Source organism: Nipponia nippon, unplaced genomic scaffold (assembly GCF_047370975.1).
Source record: "Nipponia nippon isolate SJK-2023a ecotype South Korea unplaced genomic scaffold, ASM4737097v1 scaffold_1, whole genome shotgun sequence".
Lineage (NCBI taxonomy): Eukaryota > Metazoa > Chordata > Aves > Pelecaniformes > Threskiornithidae > Nipponia > Nipponia nippon.
This window is the reverse complement of record NW_028262290.1, coordinates 116,048,924-116,070,056: the sequence shown is the minus strand read 5'-3', so window position 1 is coordinate 116,070,056 and position 21,133 is coordinate 116,048,924. Positions and strand designations below refer to the sequence as shown.

The 21,133-nt window shown below is 40.3% G+C and overlaps 1 protein-coding gene across 21 annotated transcripts in view; it reads left to right on the top strand.

The window, feature by feature from the left end:
- Window positions 1–21,133, top strand: part of ARPP21 (cAMP regulated phosphoprotein 21) — a 283,331-nt gene that overhangs the window by 219,200 nt on the left and 42,998 nt on the right. For 17 of the 21 annotated variants that reach the window (XM_087768114.1, XM_087768125.1, XM_087768150.1 and 14 more), the window contains 5 exons: window positions 228–460; window positions 7,939–8,169; window positions 12,661–12,830; window positions 14,415–14,519; window positions 16,895–17,152. In XM_087768114.1, coding sequence (XP_087624240.1) covers window positions 228–460; window positions 7,939–8,169; window positions 12,661–12,830; window positions 14,415–14,519; window positions 16,895–17,152 — 997 coding nt within the window. The remainder of the gene's footprint in view (window positions 1–227; window positions 461–7,938; window positions 8,170–12,660; window positions 12,831–14,414; window positions 14,520–16,894; window positions 17,153–21,133) is intronic. The other 4 variants (XM_087768207.1, XM_087768188.1, XM_087768252.1 and 1 more) reach the window with 1 other exon arrangement.

Here is a 21,133-nt window from a genome sequence, read left to right as displayed (position 1 = left end):
GCGAAAGGGGAGCAGTGGTAAGTGCTGTGCATGTAAAATGGTGTAGCAGTGTTTCCTTGCTGAAGGCAGATGAGTATTGGGGTCAAATCCCCTGTTTCAGGCATGCTTTCGTAAATGCAGAGTATTTCCTTTTTCTTTATTAGGCTCGCTGCAGGGTACCCAAAGATAGACTCTGCCCTTGACATGGTTTTGTTTGTGTATAAATCTTTGTTTCCTGATGTCCGTAGGGGTAACAGAGACAGCACAGGGAAGGCATCTGGCAGTCGGCAGAGCAGTACGGAGAACGAATTGAAGTGGACAGACCACCAGAGGCCATGGAGCAGCACAGACTCGGACAGCTCAAATCGAAATTTGAAGCCAGCCATAACAAAGACAGCCAGTTTTGGTGGGATAACCGTCCTGACAAGAGGAGACAGCTCATCAAGTAACAGAAGTACCGGCAAACTGTCTAAAACAGGTAGCTAGTACTGTATTGGGTTCACAGTACTTCTTGTTGTTCAGTGATAAATGGCTGTACTGGTACTTGCCTGAGTATGGTATATCACAGAATGGTTTGGGTTGGAAGGGACCTTCAGAGATCATCTCGTCCAACCCCCATGGTTGGAATATATGGCGAATTACAGAAACAGTTGTATTTCCTGTGCGTAGCGGATGTGTATGTCCATCTACGTCTGCTAGTATCTGGGTACCTGGTACTGAGTTTTTAGGAATCAAGAAGAAAACCTGGTGCCTGAGGTTTGCAAATTGTAGGTGAGATAGGATTTTCCTGGGGCAGAGTCCACGCACATCCTATTTGAACACTGCCCTTGTAGACTGAAAAAGCAGTAGTCCTTTCAGACAAAGCACAGATTTTACCTTGTTATTCATCTTACTCTTCTTGAGTCATGAAGAATTAAATGTTGTGTATCTGATGAGAAATCCAAGAAGATTTTGTTGCCATTGCTAAAATGCAGACCATCTGTATCTTGGAGTACAGGCTCTCCCTAGCTGCTGGCAGGTGAGGCAGTGTGCTGTGGTGGAAGCAGTCAGGAGCGCTGGATTCACAGAGGTCCCGCAGTCTCTCCATTTTCTTGTTTAGTTCCCACTAAATGAAAGCATCGTTTAAGGGGACTACCAACTTGGTGGGAAATCTGCATTTATTTGCGTTAACTTCACGGGTACATTAACATATGACTGAGTCACAGGGTCTGGATCTAAGTAATTTCAAGCCATGCCATTAAGCTAATCTATTATATTTTTGTGTAAAAGTGCATAATAAATAATGAACCTATCAGATGATTCCATCAGTTTCGTTCACTTGATAAATATAGTACAAGGTAAGTGGTAATCAATACTTAGCACTTAGTGCTTTTTCAGCTTGAGAGTGTTTTATGGACGGTACTTAGTTTAAACCCGGTTTATCAAACCTGGGTTGGTCAGATTTCACTCTTATTCCCAAACTTGTATGGTAGCCTCTGCCGTGATTCAGGATGCTGGGGAATGGAGTTTTCAGAGTAAATTGAGAAAACTTTTGACTTTGTAACTACGTTCTGGACCTCTGGATCTTGAACATAGTTAAAAATTTTGTTGTATTTCACAGCTGGAATGGAACCCGGCTGGTTGGAAAGCTGCTCTTTCAACCCTGCTGGTCATAAAGCTGCTGGGAGCTTTTGGAATATCCTGCTTTTTTTTCTTAATGCTTCTATTTTATGTTTCTTTTGAGACCCTAGACAAATACTGCTTTTATTATCTTAAGATTCATAGAATCACAGAATAACTCAAGGTGGAAGGGATCCTTATGGTTCTTATCCTAAGACAAGATTCTCCTTCAGTTTTACTCCATCCTTATGTATGTAAAATTCTATGGAATTAAGACATGAATTTGACTTTGAAAATTAGTACAGTATAGTTGTTTACCTCTGGCTTGTTCCTGAGCATAAGTGTATGCAACATAGCAAAAGCAGTCCGTACATAGTTTTGAAACTACGCTTCTGTGGTTTTTTTTGTATAAAGGCTGAGTAGGCTATACAGTGGGGCCTGAAGTATGCAGTAGACCATGTTTTTACCTCGAGATCTTTTTTGCTTCCTGCAAATCTTTCCATTGCATCAGAATTCAATTTGATATGTATAAATTAGGGAGGAGGCACAGGTTCCTGGTATACTTCTTTCTTATCATTCATCTTCAGCAGAGGGCAGGTAAATGTATTTCTCTGCAGCATTGTATTGCAGAGGTGCAGAGCATTTTAAATCGTGTCAGGGAAATCCATTTGGGAGGGTAGAGACATCTAATTGCAAAAGAGTAATACTTTTAAGTAGGCATTTTAGTGTTAAAATCAAGCATATTAAAGGGTGCACTTAGAAAATATATTAAAGGAGAGATCTCTGAAGCATGCCAATACTTGTAAATGCATCTGCACTCCATATGCACCAAACCCAAAATTGCTTTCAAATGAAAGCTCTTATAACATGTTTTTAAAACATCAGTGATATTAAAATCCCAGGTTCTTTGCCAAGCAATTACATATTGTAAGTGCTTTGACTGTTTTTAAGCAAAGTGTTTAAATTTGAAAGCTAGGTGAGCACAGAAAAAGTGAAAAAGAAACAAATTAAAAGGAAGAGGTGGGGAAAAAGAGCAAGGCTGGATGTCAAAACCAGCTTACACCTTCAAAGCCAGGACACAAAGTCAAACTGTCAGCCAGCCTGAAGAAAGTCAGAGGAAATAATATCTGAATTGCTATTTCTATCCTTCTCTCTGAAATGTTATTGAATGGCATTAAAGGAGAAAAGACTGTTCAAAAAATAATGGGGAAATATGCCTTGATGAAGTGTTCTCACTTCACAAAAAAAATGCCAAGTGCGTTCATACAGCTGTCAGAGCCCCCAAGTGCTATTTGCGTATGTTTTCTAAGATACATTAGCTACAAAGCAACACTTCATTGTGCATGTTTTTGCATTAGGTCTTCATCATTCTGTACTCCGATCATAGGCAGCACTGGGTATTCCATAGTCCAGTACACATTTAAAGCTTGATCATGTTTTTATTTTGGGGGATTTTGTTTATTTTCTATTGCCTTTACTACAGTGATTGAAATGGGATTGCAGAGGTGTAGCTACAAACATTGGGCACGCTGCCCTGGTAGTGTGGCAGAGCCTGGTAGGCACCAGTTCTGTCCCGGTTCTCCTCTGCAGAAAGTACTAGTCTGTCCTCTGAAGTGCTTTATGATTCACAGGAATAAATTTAAAACATTTTTGTTTCGCATATAGTATGTATGAAGAAAGTCTGAAGTAATTAGTTGGTCAAAATATTCTTCATTGTGTAAATGATGGAAAATGTTTGTGACCATTTTAAATGTGAAAATTATTATACATATATGACGGTCATCGAGAAACATTGTCAAACATGCTTCTTGGGCATGGGAATATTAAAACTTTCAGGATTTTCACAGATGGCTCACAGCTGCTGTTGAGAGTATATATAGTGATGCAATATTAGCTTTGTAGCCTTTCTGGATAATTTTTAATATTGTCACCGAAATTAAATGTTCTGCCCTTAACCTTAACTTCTGATAGATCAGTAATTAATGGTACATAGCAGACAAACAGAAACTGAAGCACAGAAAGATGTTAGCCTCCTCTTAGGCAAAGACCGATGATAGAACATGCTGTTCTCTGCAGTAGAGTCCAGTAGCGTCAATTAGTCTTGTACTTTAATTGCATTCAGCTGCATTGGAATTAGAGCTTAGCAAAGGAATTATGTTACTTCATTTTTGCAAACTTCACAAGAGGGGCTATTTGAAACCCATTACATGGTTATCTTATGGTTCTGATAATTATTTTCATGCACCTGTTGATTGCTTAGAAAGCCTTGTTTCACTGAAAAGCACAGATCATATATTGCAAATAATTTTTTCTGCTCTGTTATTCTGAAGCTTAGTAGATATATAGAGATGTATTAAATTATAATTCAGTATTGAGTGGGGAGTTAATAATTTAACAAATTGCAATCAGATTGCATTTCTACAACTTAGGACCTCATACAAAACCTTAGTTAGTTTAGATTTCCGGTAATATAGTGGACGTTCCAGGATTTGACTAAGCATGTATAGTTGTAAGTGAAATAGATGTCCCTGTAGGCATCAAAGATGTACCTTTTCAGTCTCTAACCACATCCATGAAGAGAAAACCTAGCTCACAAACTCCCATGTTATTTTCAGTGACACATTACAACAGGTTTTAATGTATGTTTCTAGGAGGGAAGGCGTGTTTCACGGAAATGTCCTCTGTGTGTGTACCTACATAGCCATTTAAATAATTGTTGGAAGAGTTAAAAGATGTTAACTATTGCATCTTTAACTTCTCTTAATGCATTTTCCATTCAGTGGAATGTGCATCTGTTGGAGTGTCTGTCTTTCCCCCCCATTTACAAAAAGCTGGCTGCACTGGGGTATCAGCTGTGTTGATACAGATCTGTAGGGATCGTTAACTTCCTTGGCAGGGCTCCAAGTAATCTAATCTCTCCTGTTAGGTGTTCATTGCTACTCCTGTTGGGCAAAGATGATTATACTGGAGGCATTTCAATACATTAACCTCTTTTTTTGTGATAAAGTATCCTCTAAATTATAATTTTGTCTCTGAGTTCTGGCACTGGATTTCTGCTTCTTTTTCTTAATCAGGCATTAGCCTGATGGATCTTTTGAGTCCAAGAGAAACTGTAGGAATGTTGATGTATGGGCAATAAATCATGAGCCAACTGCTTCCAGTCATACGCTTCCCGCCAACTGACTGTGCTGAAACATCAATCTTATTTTTAGAAGTGCAACTTGCAGAGGAATAATCGTGTTCATATGAGCACGTACCATTATTATAAAAAAACCTAAATACATTGCAATATACAGAAATGCAAGTGACTTATAAAAGTAGCAAATAAATATTCCTAAGCCAAGAAACTTTATCCAAGACAAAAATACTTCCAGAGGTGATCAGCACTGTACTGCTCCTAAAAAATGGACTGTCTGGAGTCAGTAGTGGGTAGATGTTGAGAGTCTGGTTGATAAGAAAGAAAAAATTTACCTCGCGCTTGGAAGGTGGGATGAACAGAGATGTACAAGTCATCAGATGCTGAATGCTGACCCAAAGAAAATAAAGCAAAATGTGTTGCATCGCTCACTAGTGCTCAGGATATTGGAAAATTAATGGTACCTCCATGCTTTCCCTCCGCAAACCCCCTAAGCTATTAAGACTTTGTGGTGATTTTTCTGTCTCTTTTTTCTTTTACCACTCTTTGAACTGCTGTATCTCTCAGAATACTTTAAAAATATATTAATGGAAAGTGATGAGAAAATGAAGGTTATTATTATGTCAACTGTGAAGCAGCAAGAAAATTATAGAAGAATCTAGAAGAAGTAGCCATCATTACATACCGAAAAAAAAGAGATTGGATTGTGTAATGGGGGCAAAAATCTCATTTAGTCAAAGTTCCTTTCAGAAGTCTTTAGCAAGACATCTCTTAATGTGAATCTGAATAAAGTCAGATAGTTAATTTTTTTTTTCATTTGCTACAGTGCTGAATTCATTATGTGGTGATTTCTTATTCCAAATTTAGACACCATGAAAACAGCTAATCAGAGCTACAAAGACAAGATTAATTGGTGTTAATTTCCAAACATTAGTGTTGGAATTTACTTGGCTTAATATGTCTGGACTTAAAATGGCAGAAAATAAGTTGTAGTGATGGAAAAAAATTAAAATAGATCATTCTTATACAGGATAAATGGGGGCAAAATTGCTTAAGTAGTAATTTCTGGGATTTTTTTTTTAATATTCAGAAAGTTGCTGAAATGGTTTTGTATCTTATTTGTTTTCTTTCAAAATCACCAACTTGATCTACTGACATAGGAGAGCAGACCTCTGATCATTTAAGGCAGACATTTCAAAGCTATTATCTTGGCCAATGTGTGGTGATAGCTCCAGAGGTTGTTCCACTGCTTCTGCCTACCATTTGATGAGTACATCTGAATTCATTGCAGTCCTTTGGCTTTTAACATTCAGAAGCTGCTAAAAATCAATCTGTGATTCTGCCATAAAGACAGCTGAAAGGCGGAAAAGAAAAAAAACAGTTGAATGTCAGAGCTGCAATCTTGTTTTACGCTAATGGCGTTTCTTCAGAATAGTACAAAACGGGGAGAGAGAAGTCTGAACTCAGGCTCGATACTACTTACACACCTAGAAATAATGGGAGGTTTATGAAATCTCGTCACCACTCCTGCATCTCCAGGTAGCTTTCTAACCTGTTGAATTCAATAGGTGGTGGAAAAGAGGAGAAAGTAAAGCAAGAACTCAAAGAAGCAACATGAAGCGCATTTAGAAGGGCCAGGGAAATAAAGGAACCTGGTAACTGCTGTAGAAGGAAAAAATAAACTCCTGTGGTTGCATTTACATTTGCAAGGAAGATGCCAGATGCTGTTTGATGAGGATGATCTCCAGGAATATCTCTGCAATTTGTAGAAACCTGAAATCTGAAATGATCCAATAATTGAAACTATCCCTGTAAGAATAATCGTTCTAAATTTCCAACCTCAGTCTACAAGGAGGGGAAAAAATATAGCAACTAATACAACTTTAAAGTGAATTTATAGAAATTAAAAATTTATTCTGAAATCTCTATTACTTTCTTGATTAGATACTGGATAAGCAGATTTAGGGTCCTCCTGATGGCAAATAATGCACAGCTCATAAAGAGGACTGTCTCTGTAGTAGCTGCCGTATGAATGTGAAGTTTGAAAAAGATGGATAAAAATGCCTTTTACACAGTAATTGGCAATAATCTGTGGAAAGACTCTCTGTTAAGTAACAGGATGCTGGTGTGATTTCTTCAGAGGAAACCTGTTTTGCTCTAATTATGAGGAAATAAACGAATTCCAATATGGATTTGAGAATGAATCCAAAGCTCTAAGCAGTCTACTGTTGGGTCCTCCTGGGGTATCCCAAATATGAAGGGATGTGATTTGCCCTCTAAGAAAGAAGTTTGCTAAAACCTAAGTCTGAGTTCTCTCTTTTCTTTTAATCCTCCTGCAGGAGGACACTAAGGAGGTTAGTAATTAATGGAAGAAGCATAGACAAGTGCACAGAAGTAAAATAAAAGAAATTGCAATTAAAATATACTTTACTTTTGGGAGGAAGTATCCGTACAGATGTTTGCTTTCACACCTCGCTTGTATTTGCCTTAACATCCTGCTTTAAGGAAGCCATTCATCTGAGCCTTGCACTCCCAGAGATTCTTGTCATTTTTACGTGAAGCAAATTGAAATCTAATCAAGTAAAATCTCTGAAGTTTGGAAATTATATTTGTTTTTTTAAATAGTATGTCTCCCCGTCCTTCCAGGTACAAATGTGTTTTAGCACATTTAATTTATCTTGATTGATCAATTTTAATAAGCTAGGTGCTGAAAAATCAAAGTGGCAAAAGACTTAGGTAGCGTCTTAGGTAGCTTTTAAGTTAATACACATATGGCACAGCTACCTTGTTACTTGACTGAGAGCTCAGTTGCTGGTTTGTTTTGTTTATTTTTTTTTTTCTTACAGAAAATGTTTGGTGGGTTTTTGTGTTGGTTGGTTTTTTTTTTTCCTTTTTCATTTACAAACCCCATATTTAGTTTTTATAGCTTATGAACCAACACTTTGGCATTATAAATACACGCTGAGCATTTTGTGTTCTGTTTGATAAAGCTATTTACTGGCTGGGGGGAAGCAGATGTTGCAGGAGGAAAGTAGTCTTTTGAATTGTAGAAATACCACTGGATACTGAGCTCGGTAGGGAGTGAAACTCCCACTCCTACTAGCTGGGCATGGACTAGTGCTTGCTTTTGCAGTCTGTGAAGGCTGTCCTCATATACATGCCATGTCTGATGGGGACTGGGGTCCCTTGTAACCCCCGCCGCTGCGATTGTGTCTCTTTGTTAGGCTCAGAGTCTTCCAGCAGTGCTGGCTCCTCAGGATCCCTGTCACGAATACATCAGCCTCTCCAAAGTGCATCTCTTGTCCCCGGGGTGACGGCCAGCTCTTCGGGCAACGTGTCCTACCCTGAGAACGGGATGAGCGGCCAGGTGGCCCCCAGCAACACCAGCTATATCATTCTTCCACTTGAAGCTGCAGGGATACCGCCTGGTAGTATCCTTCTCAACCCGCACACAGGTCAGTACAACGCTCTCCTGCCTGGTACTGCCCTTCAGTGTTTCCAGTGTCATCTGGGGAATTCACAAATTTCATGTTTCTAGAGATATTTTCCTTGAGGCACTTTATGAGGAAGCAAACAGTAAATATACATAGAAATGACGTTTGGCAGGTTGTTTTTTCGAATCTGCAGGCAAAGCTGGATTGGCTTTCTGAGGCTGTTGTGACACAGCCAGTGGGAAGCGATGCAGAACACACTCGTGCGGTCCCAGACAGGATATTCATCTTGTAAAGTCCTGGCACTCCCTGGCTGTGAATCCTCTGAGATCCCCTTAGCTTCAGTAAGGACAGATGCTCTTCCATATCAAGCGTGCTGAGATATGGTGCAACTGAAATATGATGCTCAAAGTTTTAGAGGTTGTGCTTAACAGCAGAAGAATTTCAAAAGGCTTAGAGGCTGCATTTGAATTAGCACTTCAGAGTTAATTTCCTTATGTGATCAGCAATTGTATTTAAATTGGAAGTTTCGTGATAAGAGAAAGTCATAATCTCTTCAATTCTGCACTGTGGCCCTGGTAGTTAGCAGCCCTGCAGTGCCTGAACAAGGCATTCGAAGTCACCCAAGCACTGTGGACACTTCAGAAACCGCTCAGCTTGAACTTGAGTGCTTGCTGAAAGTTTAAGGCAATTTGTTACCTCCTTGGTCCAAATGAAGTCCAAATAACATCACGCTATTAATCCCTACAGTGTTGTACTGTCAGCATTAAAAAGGTTCAGGGAGGTTGAGACTGTGGTGCTTCTTCAGTGATTTGGACTATTTCAGTGACCATGACTAGCTGTGCTGCCAACCTTAGCTGACTTATGCTGGGTTTAAAATAACAAAGCCTACAGCGCAATGTATTTTCCATTATACTGGGAGCTGAGAGTTGAATTCCAAAATATTTTTTTACAGTCCTTAATAGAGCATTCAGGAGCTTTTTATTGGGAGACTTTTTATTTATAACCAGTATTTTATGTGTATTACACCTCTGTGTTCCAGTATTTTGGTGCAAATGCATAAATCTTATTTGCAAGTCCACTGCTAAAAATACTTTTTTAGTTAGAATGCAGTCAAGAAAAACTGGAAGTTGCAGCATTTAAGAAAAACACAGCCTTGACAAACTATTAAACCAAACTTTCCGCAGGCATTTAGAGATAGTAGTATCTGGGGCTGATCAATACATATCTCAACGTATATCAAATCAGGGAGGAGTTCTTGTTTGTTTAGACCCAAATGTGGTAAGTTCTTTCCAGAGAGATGACTTAGAAAGGTACATGTTTCTGCAAGTTACTAAAGCCTTTACTATTTATGTGTACTTTTTTTCCAAGCTATTATATTATTGAAATGAGAGCCTCATACTGTCAGCATAAATGGGGATTTTAGTCGTTTCTTAAAATGACTCAGGGGAGAGGACAGAATGGGAGGTGGGCATAAGACAAACCCCATCATTATTCATTTATTCTTTCTGTTGTTCTGGTAGTTGACAGTTCTGTCTGTAACACTGGAATTTCTTGGTCAATACAGAAGGCATTTTGTGTGCTGTGTGGTCCACTCCCATACAAAAACTCCGCAGGCCTAGGCAGAAGTCCATCCATAATTCAGGTGGCAGGATCGAGAGAAACAAGTGAAAGGAATCACTGCTGCTTTGAGCCCACCAACAGCTGAAAGGTTGTGCTCGTCCCTGGCCATGGCAAGGACAGAGGCTGCAGCTCACCACACTTGCAAGCCAGAAGAGCTGTTTAAGAGGAACATCTACATCTGTTTTGTCAATTTAACTATTTGCAGCAGCTAGCTCATATTTTTCCCTGGTACCTAGGGAGTCTTTGTCTGGCCATAGGTATAATGCCTTTCAATACTGTCCCTACACCGGCGTACCTGGTCTTCCCTCCTAGCATGCCTCATTGTCTGCAGAGGCACAATCGAGAGCTCCATGTGTGTTAGTATGTTTAATATTCAGGGAGCAAGTGTTTTTGTGTACATACAATTTTGCGTTTCTTTCAAACAGCATATTTTGTTTCTGTAGCTCCCTTGTAAATACATACATAATAAAGATAATGGAGGGAGCAGATTCTTCTAAAGACTGAAATTCTTCTCTCAGACGTATAGCTTCATGCTGCTACCATTGCTGGAAGTCAGGCTATACTGTAGCATCTACTGTGTTTTTAAAATGCAGCAAAATACATGCTGTAAATTTGCCACTCTCTGGGTTCAGAATCTTTGAATCTTATTAGGGTAATGTTACAAAAGAAGCTCTGTAGAGAGGAGACTTAGATTGCTGGATGCTGTGATCAGCTATCAAAGTGATGGATGCTGTCAGAAACATAGATGAAGAGAAGACAGTTTAAAGAAAAAGAAAAAGGAGCTTTGTTTCCTGTAATGAATAGATTTTCTTTCCCTGTATAACGCTATTCTTTAGCTCTTTCTTCTCCTCTTGCAGAGTGGCTACTTCCAATCTTTTTCTCTCTTTTGATCGTAATGCCATGTCCTTTAAAGATCTTTGCTTCCTTTAGCACTACATAGTCACTGACTGTGACAGCCTCTAATGACATCCAGAGATGCTGTCAGTATCTCCCTGCTCTGATTATACCTCTCGGCTCCTTCTCAGGTGTTGGCAGTCCACACTTTCTTTTCCATATCCACAGTTTCCTTTGTTTCTTCTCCTTCCCCAGATAGAGAAGCTTCTTGCCTGCTTTGGGAAAGGACTGTTAATGTGGCTATGCTGTTTTACTCTCCATTTCACCTGCTTCACCAGTCTGCTTTACCCTTTAAAGGATTCCTCTTGACAAGTTCTCTGACTTAACCCTTTTGACAATTTAAGAGCATTTATGTTTCATTCTTACTCCTTTAAATGACGTTGCAATTTTTGCCCTTCTATCAGGGCCACAGTTCATAACTTACAAATGTCTTCCCTGTTACCATCTGATCTCTCCTTTTCATTTCTTATTTCAAGATTTCTTCATGAAAGGTCTTTTTTTTTTTTTTTTTTTTTTTTTTTGTCTTTGAAAGCATTGCTGGACCTTTTCTCTACCAGTTCTGTCATCCTTCGCTGAGCCACAGGAGATGCTCTTTATGGTTTCCTTTGAGCACCTAGCGCAGGCTTCAGGAGCCTGTTATCCCACTCACCCAGTCTGATTTCCCCAGACTCCTAAAGTACTTCTGGAGCCTGAGACTCCCAAATCTAGGGAGTCCATGCCACTCTCACACCGTGTGTTCACAGAAAGAAGCAGCAAATCAGCTAGTGGACAGAACTGCCCCATGCTTCTCTTCCACTCGCTCTGGTCATGACCTTTCTCACTGTGAGTGTGAGACATGCCCAGTAAAATGTGGCAACTTCATCCAGAAAGTCTTCATGCTTTAGAGAGAGAAGGCAAAGTTTCTTTATCTGGCACTCCTCATACATTTTTGACCATGATTAATAAGATGGAGGAACTGAAAGGCTGAGGAGTAGATAGAACAGGTAGAGACGCTTGTTGTATACAGATCAGAAGTTCATTATTTCACTATTGCTCTCCGTCACCGAATTGTTCCAGATCTTCCTTTTTATCTCAGATATTCATACTTTAGTTACCTACTTTAAATGTTATGACTTCATTTCTAAAATTCCTCTCTTCTCATGGAAACATCTGTAATTCCTTTCATTTATGAATTTATAATGGAAGTGAAAAGAGAACTGAGGTGATGGAAAACATTTTCTCTACAGAGAAATAGCATTTCTTTTTTGTTTGCAGGACAATGACTTGGGTAAACTGTTTTCTTTTTTTTTTTTTTTTTTTTTTTTTTTTTTTTAACCAAACATTGCTTTTGCAAGGTTACTTCCCCCAGCTAAAATATCTGAAGCAAAAAGAGTTCAACAACTTAGCAGAACTTTGGACAGAATTTGTCCTGTATATAAGAGATGTTCAAAGACATTTTAAGTGTTTCTTCCTTGATAACTTCCAGTGCTGCCTCATCTAATTACATAGGACACAGCTCTCAGAAGTACAGCACTATGTTATTAGAATGTGTAAATAAATTAGTAACAAGGGTGGGTTTGGTTTTCTTCCTTTCCATACAAACTACAGTGTGTCAGGAGTAGTTGTGTGCATTTGACTGCTATTGCGTGGCAATAAATTGTATGTGAATATTCTCTACCTCCAGTGTTTGCTCCAGAGTTCAATTTTAGTATTAATTGATTCATCATTGAATGACTTCAAGTAACCATAGTACCTGAATCTTCTTATAGCCATGGTAACCTTCCAGCCATTCCTTGGAAAGTCATCCTGCCAAAACAAATATCTGCTGTCTGCCCTGCCTGTAAAAAAAAAAAAAAAAAATTATGGCTGATACTGTAATGAGGCATTGAGAGTGACGAGCACTTTACTGTTGTAGCAGGTCAGCTAAAGAGCAATCAGTGGAAGCAAGGTTGTATGATTTCATACAGAAAACAGTACATTCTTAAAAGTGTTCAGCAAAGGCAGGGTGTTTTGTTTCAGGTCAACCATTTGTAAATCCTGATGGGACGCCGGCAATATACAATCCTCCCAGTGGCCAGCAGACAATGAGGAGCCAGATGGTGGGACAGTCTCAGCAGCAGCCTTCATCCCAGCAGCCTCAGCAGGTTCAACAGCCACAGCAGCAAATGGCAAGTCACCTTGTCACACAGGTAGGTGTGGTGGCCATTGGAAAAAGAGAAGTAGTACTCAGAGATATGAAGGATGACCTAAAGGGTAGGAGGGAAGGATGCAGCTAGACAAAATATCATGATGTTGTTCTTTTCTTTTGAAATAAATGGGGCCCCTGATCTGTATTTTCAACATGGATGAAACAGATGGAGAGGGAAGATGCCTTTTTCAATTCCATCTAAAGGATGGTTTCATTTTGAAAAGGACTGTTAAGTGAGTTGGTGTACGTTTACAAAAATTTATTTTGCAAAAATCGCCCGTAAGTGAAAGCTGAAGCATTCATTCTCAAACTAGTGCAGTCTGTAATTCTCTCCAAAGAGCCAGGGACCTCTCCCTCTCCCTTTCGGCAGCAGTGGGATTGAGTCAAAGAATCAAGTGCAACGCAGGACTCCATAAACTCTTTTATGTCCAGATATATCAGGCCCAAGCTGTGGGTAGCCTGCTCGCTGAGCACCCCTGCCCCAGACTGTGGGTCTTCTGCCTGCACCCCATGTTCTGGCCATGACCCTGCTCTCAGCTAGAAGCTCTGGAGCTACAGCCGGAGAGGGGAAGAGCAGCGTAGTTTGGGCACAGTGCCACAGTACGTCGGCTCTCTGGCCCCTGGGCTGGCCGTGGCGTGCGGCCAGACGTGGCTGAGCACGGGCAGCAGGGTTTGGGTCTGGTTCAAACTTAATTTTGTGGATTGTGTGCCTGCTCTCCCAGAGCAGAGCAGGCGGAGGAAACTACTCAAGCAAGAATCCTACATCCTGCTTACTTGCAGAGCAGCCAAGATCTGCTATGGTTCTTGGGCGGCTTTATAATTTGGCACAATTTCATCCCAGGCTACCCAGAAATACAGTGTTTAAATTCAGTGAAGTTGCTTTGATTTTACTGGGACTTACATGTTTGTGGCTCTTTTTCTTGATTTGGTCTTAGCAGTTCTAGAAGACGGAGGTAGTACCAAACCTGTATAAGGCTCAAGTTAAATGAGAGATTAAAACAAAAGGAATAGTAAAGCTATTCGAAGGTAATAGTGCTGTAGAAAATTGTTCTTTCACTTAGATGAACATCTGCTCCAAGCTGACAGGCCTGTCTCTGTTGTTAATTTGCAGCCTGTTCTTTGTCAATTTTTTTTTTTTTTAGCTATTGTGTTCTGCTAAAGCAGTTTTAAAATCATTATTCCTTTGCCTATGACACGCTCGGAGTTAAATTAGTCATTATCAGCAAAATTCAAAGATACACTTACACTGTGCTGCTCTTCCATTTTATCTCTGTAAATTAAATGTAGAATCATAATTTGGCTTTGCCTCGCATCAGTAATAAGAAGGTGTAGCTGTGGCTTTATTTAATCTAACAGCCATCAAATTTACGGAAATAGAGAGAAAAATCTGTAATAAAGTATTGTTTGGTATAAGGCTAAAATGAAGACTAAAATCGCAGTACCTGACCTCTTGTACTTGGACTGGCAATGAGTCACCTGCATTTTCAGAGCTGCATTTGTGATCTTTGTTCTCAGTAACAGAGTTTGTTATTATCTATCTCTAAGTAGGTTGTATTTATTGTCTTTCACTGTGTTTATTTTGCAGCCTGTTCAGGCAATGCAGCCATCTTCTCAGTCAGTCCAATATCCAGCAGTTTCTTATCCTCCCCAGCATCTCCTGCCAGTCTCTCCAACGCAGCAGTTTTCTGTGGTACTAAAGATTTCTTTTTTTTTTAATTTCCCTGAAGTTGGGTGCGTGAGCATGAGTATGCCCCATCTAAATCTCCCTTTGCCTTAACACTTTTGGTACTGACAAGCGTTTTCTAAGAGCGTTCCCACTGATTCCGGTTATTTAATCTGGAGGATGATGTTAGGAGCAGAGCTCTCTACCTGGTTAGGAGAGCCTCCAGAAAAATGTTTTGTTGTGCCTACGATAGGAGCATGTGTCTCCCCACTTTATGTCGAGGGAGCTTAAATTGCTAACTTGGGCATTGGAGATTTGGGTTATCCCCCTTTTGTGTCCACAAAGACTGGAGAAGAGACCTCTAGAAATCATTATTTTTTTATTTTATATTATTTTATCAGTATACTAAATCCACTGCCTGGATTCATTGCCTGATGATACCAGAACACTTGGAAAACAGAGTAGTGGTGAACCAGGTGCAGAAGGTGTGGTACGTTATGCATCATGACAAAGCACCAATGGACAGTGTAATAAAAACAAATAGAGTGCTCTTCTGGAGTCTGAATCTGGCTTGGTGCTTACAGGGCTATGATTATACTGCTGTGAAATGAAGCTGACATTTTAAGAGGCACTACAAGATTTTTTTCTGTTGTTGTTCTCTCTTGCTCTGGTAATCTTGTTTATGACTGATTTTTTTTTCCCAAGGTAGAGATGCCACGTAGTTATAGTAAGAGACGGAAACAAAGCTGAATGGATCCTTGCAGCTAAAATAATGTTATTAATACCTGGTAGATGAGCGGTACCATTTAAAGGACAATAAAAAATGTTCCATGCTGAACAGAAGTTGCATATCTCAGTGCTAATTCTCTTCAAAGTGTCTTGCAGGCATCTCAGGTTGTTCTAGTGATAGTCATGGGAAGGCTGATTATTTTTAGTTGCTAATTTAATAGTGAAATTTCACCTGACTTGATATCTTCAATGTATATTACATTATACACACAACATATAAATTATAGGGTTTTGAAGCTCTTGGTCTCTGCTGTGCAAATCCAGAGACATTCCAGGCTCAATGAAGTTTCTCGTAGAATCTGTGTGCCATCCAGGTAACAAATATCCTAGCTTTTTAAAGAAACAGCTTCAGACAGGCAACTTACGTGCCTGAATATGGATGTAGGATGATGGTAAAGTTAGCAGCATTACTTTCTTACACCACCTGAAGATCCGCCAGGAATGTTTAAAATGTTGGCCCATGGTATCTGCTCTCAGAGTGGGAGGGTGAGTCTCTGGCAGTGCTTTCCACAAACAAACGTTTTTTGGGTTTTTTTCTATTTTGAAGTTTCCTGCCAATAAATACATTGTGCAGGATGGTTTTGGAGAATGGATACCACAGGGATGTGAACAAAATCGAAGAGGCCCCTTTTAAAAAATAGCATGGATGTTCTAAGTGAAAAGCATTTTTATAGTGCTTATTCCCTGTCTGTGAAGGGGTATAAGGAAGGGACCGTGGTCTGCATATTAGCACATGATGGAGTTTTATGCTGGATTTATTGCTGTATAGAGTACATTTTAATGTGGAGTATTTAAAAGTCTTATGATAATGGCACAAAGGAAGATGCATAGAACCACATTTGTAAATCTTCGACCTTCACAGAGTAAACTTGAGAGCCTCGATTAGTATGGATCTTTTTGCAAGACTGAACAGGTGCTGTCTAGAATCCTTGTATCATTACCAGCATGTAATGAAACTTAGGTCCCCTGACTTTATTTGGTACCTTCATCTTACCATAGATGTGTTTTTTCCCACCTCCAGTCAAATAAGGAATGTGTTTCTTTCCGACACTGAATAAAAAGCCTTGAAATAGCCACGGAAGGCTTAGCTTTTTTTTTACCTTTTCTATGTTTACAACCTTGGATTTTCAAAACAGTCCAAAAAGGAAAAGGTCTGCACGTGAATCCTACTGAATTCCCCTTGGGATCATATTGAAACACAGGTGAAATTACCAGCATGTGGTTGGCCGAGGAATTCTGTGTTTGGGGGAAGAGGTATTCATAATGTTATTTTCCTGTCCTTTATATTTAAAATGTCTTCTTTTGAACGCTGTAAAGTTCACTTGTCATTTTGGAATAAAGGGGAGGGACAGGGTAAAAGCCAAAACAATTGGCTTTTATGCCAAGCTATGCCATTCACCTCGCAGTCTGGAAGTCTTTGTCAAAGCATTTATAGTGATTTTCATTTTAATTGCTTCCATTTTTGTAGATATCCGTGCAAAGTTTAGCACTTATTTGAGCTGAGTGATTCCTTTCCCCCTCATGCTCTGTTTGAACCTATTTTGTTTTGCTAATTTGCGTGTCTGCTGCAGACATCATGTCTACATCATTTTCTACTGCCTTATGCCCTGCAGCGAGATGACATGACAACACAGTTTAACCAGATGAGCTTAAGTCGTCAATCATCAGGAGACAACCCCGAATCGCCTTCTGGTCCTGTGTACCCATCGCCTATCTTGCAGCAGCCTGCCCAGCAGACGGGTTACATTATGGCTTCCCCAAGTCAGCAGCTTCCCCCAGGAGGCTTTACAGGTTCAGGTCCACCAGTATCCCAGCAAGTGCTGCAGCCACCGCCCCAGGGCTTTGTGCAACAACCACCGCCACCTGCTCAGGTAGGCAAAACCTTCGCTACCAGCTTGGCATGGTGCTCATTATAACGTCAGAAAGAGAATATAAAAAAAATATTATCCAGATTCTAGATTATTTATTTTTTTTTTCCCCTGGTAAAACCTTAGCAGATTTTTAGGCAGCAGGAAACTTGCAAAGCCTCTATCGTTTCCTGGGTTTCAGCAATTCTTTCCCTATCCTCAAACCATTTTCTGAACATATGTTCGTACTCTAGGACACATCTGCACATGAATATGAAGGAGGGTGAGTAAATATCTGTAGTCCTTTTTCCCTGTATATATACCAAAAGAGCAACACGCACATCAGCCCAGGTAGTCGTTAATCATATTTAATTGACTTGAATATGTGAGATGTCACAGATCAGTAATTTTAACTGTCTTCCTGAAGACTGATTATGTTTTACTGTTCACTACCAAACATCTCTGCTTGTCTCCTGGGTACCTTTACAGAATATTGAAAGTGATTACTGTCAAGAAGTAAAATGCACAGATGACGTTCTGGCCCATTTTCAAGGCGTACACTTTAAAAAGCCAAATTTCTTTATCCAGTTATAGATAACTTCATTTAAACTCTACCTTAAAGGGGTATTAATAGCATTTCCCCTGTTTTCATTTTATCCTTTGGAAGAAAATATATAAAAAATAAAGTAAAAAAACCTTCACCATTTCTTTCAATGTAAAAGTAGTGTAAACCCTACTATTTTTTTTGTTTGCCACTTCTTTACTGAAAATCTCCAGTTGAGTTTAGTTAATGGGATTCTGTATTACCGCAGTAATGAAGAATTTATACTGTTGTTATGTTTTAAGTGGGCTAGAGATCTAGTTAATTAGATCACTAATTAACAATAAAAGAAATCTGAAAACTACTGGATGCTCACATCCCACAGAGGACTGTGACATCCGTAGTTTCTGTAGTTAGAAACTATGCAGCCATTTTTTCTGAGAGAAGGCTTGCAAAAAATAATTTTTAAGGAGCTGAAGTTCAATATAATGTGATTTTTTTTTTTAAATTGAAAATATTGCTAGAAAAAGATTTCACTCTTTGCCAAATGTAGCATTTTTTAAAAAATTTTGGGAGGAAAAAAACAACCTGAAGAGCAGAATCCCCTGATTAGTCCATCTTCCCATCTAGACTGTGTCTCCTAAGTGAGTAAGTACAGGCTGTCCAGGCTTCTCTCCTCATGTACAACCCCCCGGTGCCCTCAGTGTTCTCAAGCATTATTTAATCAAACCTCACGACATTTCTAGTGAACCAGATAAATGTGAGCACCTCCATTTTACAAGCTATCACCGCAGCAGGCGAAGCGATGTGTTTCCCAGCCCTGCTGGCCGGGGTTTGCTGCGGGAGCTAAAGGGGCTGCAGCATCGTGCTGCCTGCCGTGGCGGGGGACCTTGTGCCTCCTCCTCTCCCCCCTCGGCTGAGACCAGGTTTGCAGCCCGCCTTGGGGTCTCTGCTGCACCCCCCCTTGATTGGCTTTGCAGAGGCTGCTCCTGCCTGCGTGTGGCTGAGCCTTCATCACCTGGGGCAGGAGCATTGGATTTCACCTTTGCGTGTGCAGCAGGGTGCAGGGTTTTCGCTCGTTCTGGTGTAGTATTACTTTGTGAAGCTGTTTTCCCTCATTAATACTCACCCTGGTGCTACTGGAGAGAAGCAGATGAACTTCTTCAGAGGACAAGTGATGAGGAGGTGCCTTTTCATATAGATGCTGCTGTAGGAGCAGTACTGTACTGGTGTGTCTAATGGCCACTGTGTCTCTGTCCCTACCCCAAATACAGTACGTATGGGCGCTTTCCTCCTGCGTTCTAACAAAGAGAAAAGTTACTGAGGGCAGAAAAATATCTTTTGGGTTTGCAGCAACTTCAGTTATTTCCCTGGGGAACGGTTTGTCCTCGGCGGGTGTAGAAAGGTGAGAAATTCAGCACTATCAGCTTCCTTTGCATCCACTGCACCACGCGCATCATTCATCTCCAGCTTGTCGCTATTCCAAAAAGTCCTTGCCTGGTCCAGATACCTGTGTGGAAGAGGGCGTGGGGTGGGGGTCAGTCCCTGCTGCCTGTGTGCCTATACCGTGAAAGCGCAGGGGCCGTGGTCTGCCGGGAGGGAGAGGGGGCAGCAACTCTCTGCATCTGCATGCGCAGATGGGAACTTCTGATCAACGTTTCAAGTTTTAATTCATTACCTTCAGCCCTAGAATACAGCACGGTGGCTTGCATACTACTTGTAGCACGTGTACACCAAATAGGCGATCCCTCTTATGGAAAGATGAGCGAAGCTTTGGGAAATAGTAGTTCCTCTGCCCTAACAGCTCTGCTTTCTGCACAGGGCAGCTAGACCCTGACTCCCTGTTCTGCCAGTGGCAAAACTTTGCTGTGACAGTGGCTATTGGCAATCTGAATCACCTGTAACTCTTTTGGGCTTAGATGCAATAGTAAGGCTGCTCTCCAATGTCAAAGCAGGTGCTCTGAGGCAGGCTTAAAAAAAAAAAAAGAAAAAAGGCAATAAAAATGGTAATGCATGCAGAACATTATGTGATGCATTAATCAATGCAATCAATGTAAAAGCACTTTTATATCTTAAATGTTGCTATTGAATTTATACGAGTAAAAAAGAGGCTTGACTCTAATGGCTAATTAGTTCCTGTAAATGCATTGCTGATAAGGTTCTAGTGGATTGGCTGTGAGGCCCCGTGTGCTGGTGGAAAATATGAGAGCAAAGAAAACTTGGGTGGAGGTCCTGTGAGTATGATCATTTCCTTTGGGAAAGGAGGAGAAAGAAATGCTCTCCAAGACTACAAACCCAAAGGTACTGCATTTAAATTATTAGCTTTTGTATTAAAGTTCAATTAGATGTGGCTCTACAGCTGCTCTCCAAGATTCTCCCTTCCAGTCTGTATCAAAGCAGAGGCAGACTGAGTTTGAAATTACATGCCTACAAAGTGGTGAGAGGACCCCTTTTGCTGCTTCTTTCATCACAGCTGTTCCCCAGCTTGACAACAGAGTCATGATTTAATAACCTGAAACACAAACAGCAAACATACATCTTTACTTTCTCTATTTTCTTCTACTTCCAATTTTCTTCTCTTTCTGATGGTTCTTCTATAGCACTTAAGGGCCCAGGCACTTCAACAAGGGTCCACATTCAGTTCCTGCAGCACTCTCGTATTGGTGCTTGTCATTGCTCTGCCTCTGCAAATGAAGAAATGGAAAAACTGCGAGTACTATGCCAATAGGAAAGCATACACTCCCTTTAAAGTTATTTTCACCTCTGACTCATTGTTTATGGAAGCTGTACTGGCAAAATGATGTCCAAAAATGAGATGGCATGAATTCTTGGAGAGTCTAGGAGAAGTAATACACATGTGGAGGGATTTTTCACCTGAATTAATTTTGTGTCATTATTGGTTTTAGCAGTCTCTTTGCAGAAGCCCCCTCCTAGAGACTCCATAGCTACCCTAAGACAAAATCTTTATTCATAGCATTTCTCCTCTAGGGAACTTGTTATGAAAAAGGCTGGGGAGTCACTGGAAGTGAGTGGGTCTTTCCTTAATGATCTCAGAAGATGATACTGGAGAACATGCCTGTAGTTGTACACCGGCCATTATTTTTTGTTACTGTTATTGTAATTATTCTGGAAGATGGGGGATAGGGAGGAGAGAAAAATCCTTGAAGAATGACTGATCCCAGTCAGTTAGATACTGGGAAGAAACAGTACCTCCATGTGTCCATACGTGACTCTGGTTTCTGTTGGCTTCACTCCCGTTTATGCAACTGTAGCTGCCATGAGCAATAGTGTCAGCATCGCTAATCATCTGGACGAAGGTGTTAATCCAAACCTAACTGGTTGTCAGCGATGTTAAGAGAAGGTGGAATACCTGTCTGATGGCAGAATCAAGCTGTAAGTCAGTAGGGAGATAGATTAGGAAAGTAAAATCGGCCTGAAAGATGTATAGAATCCTATTCCTACCA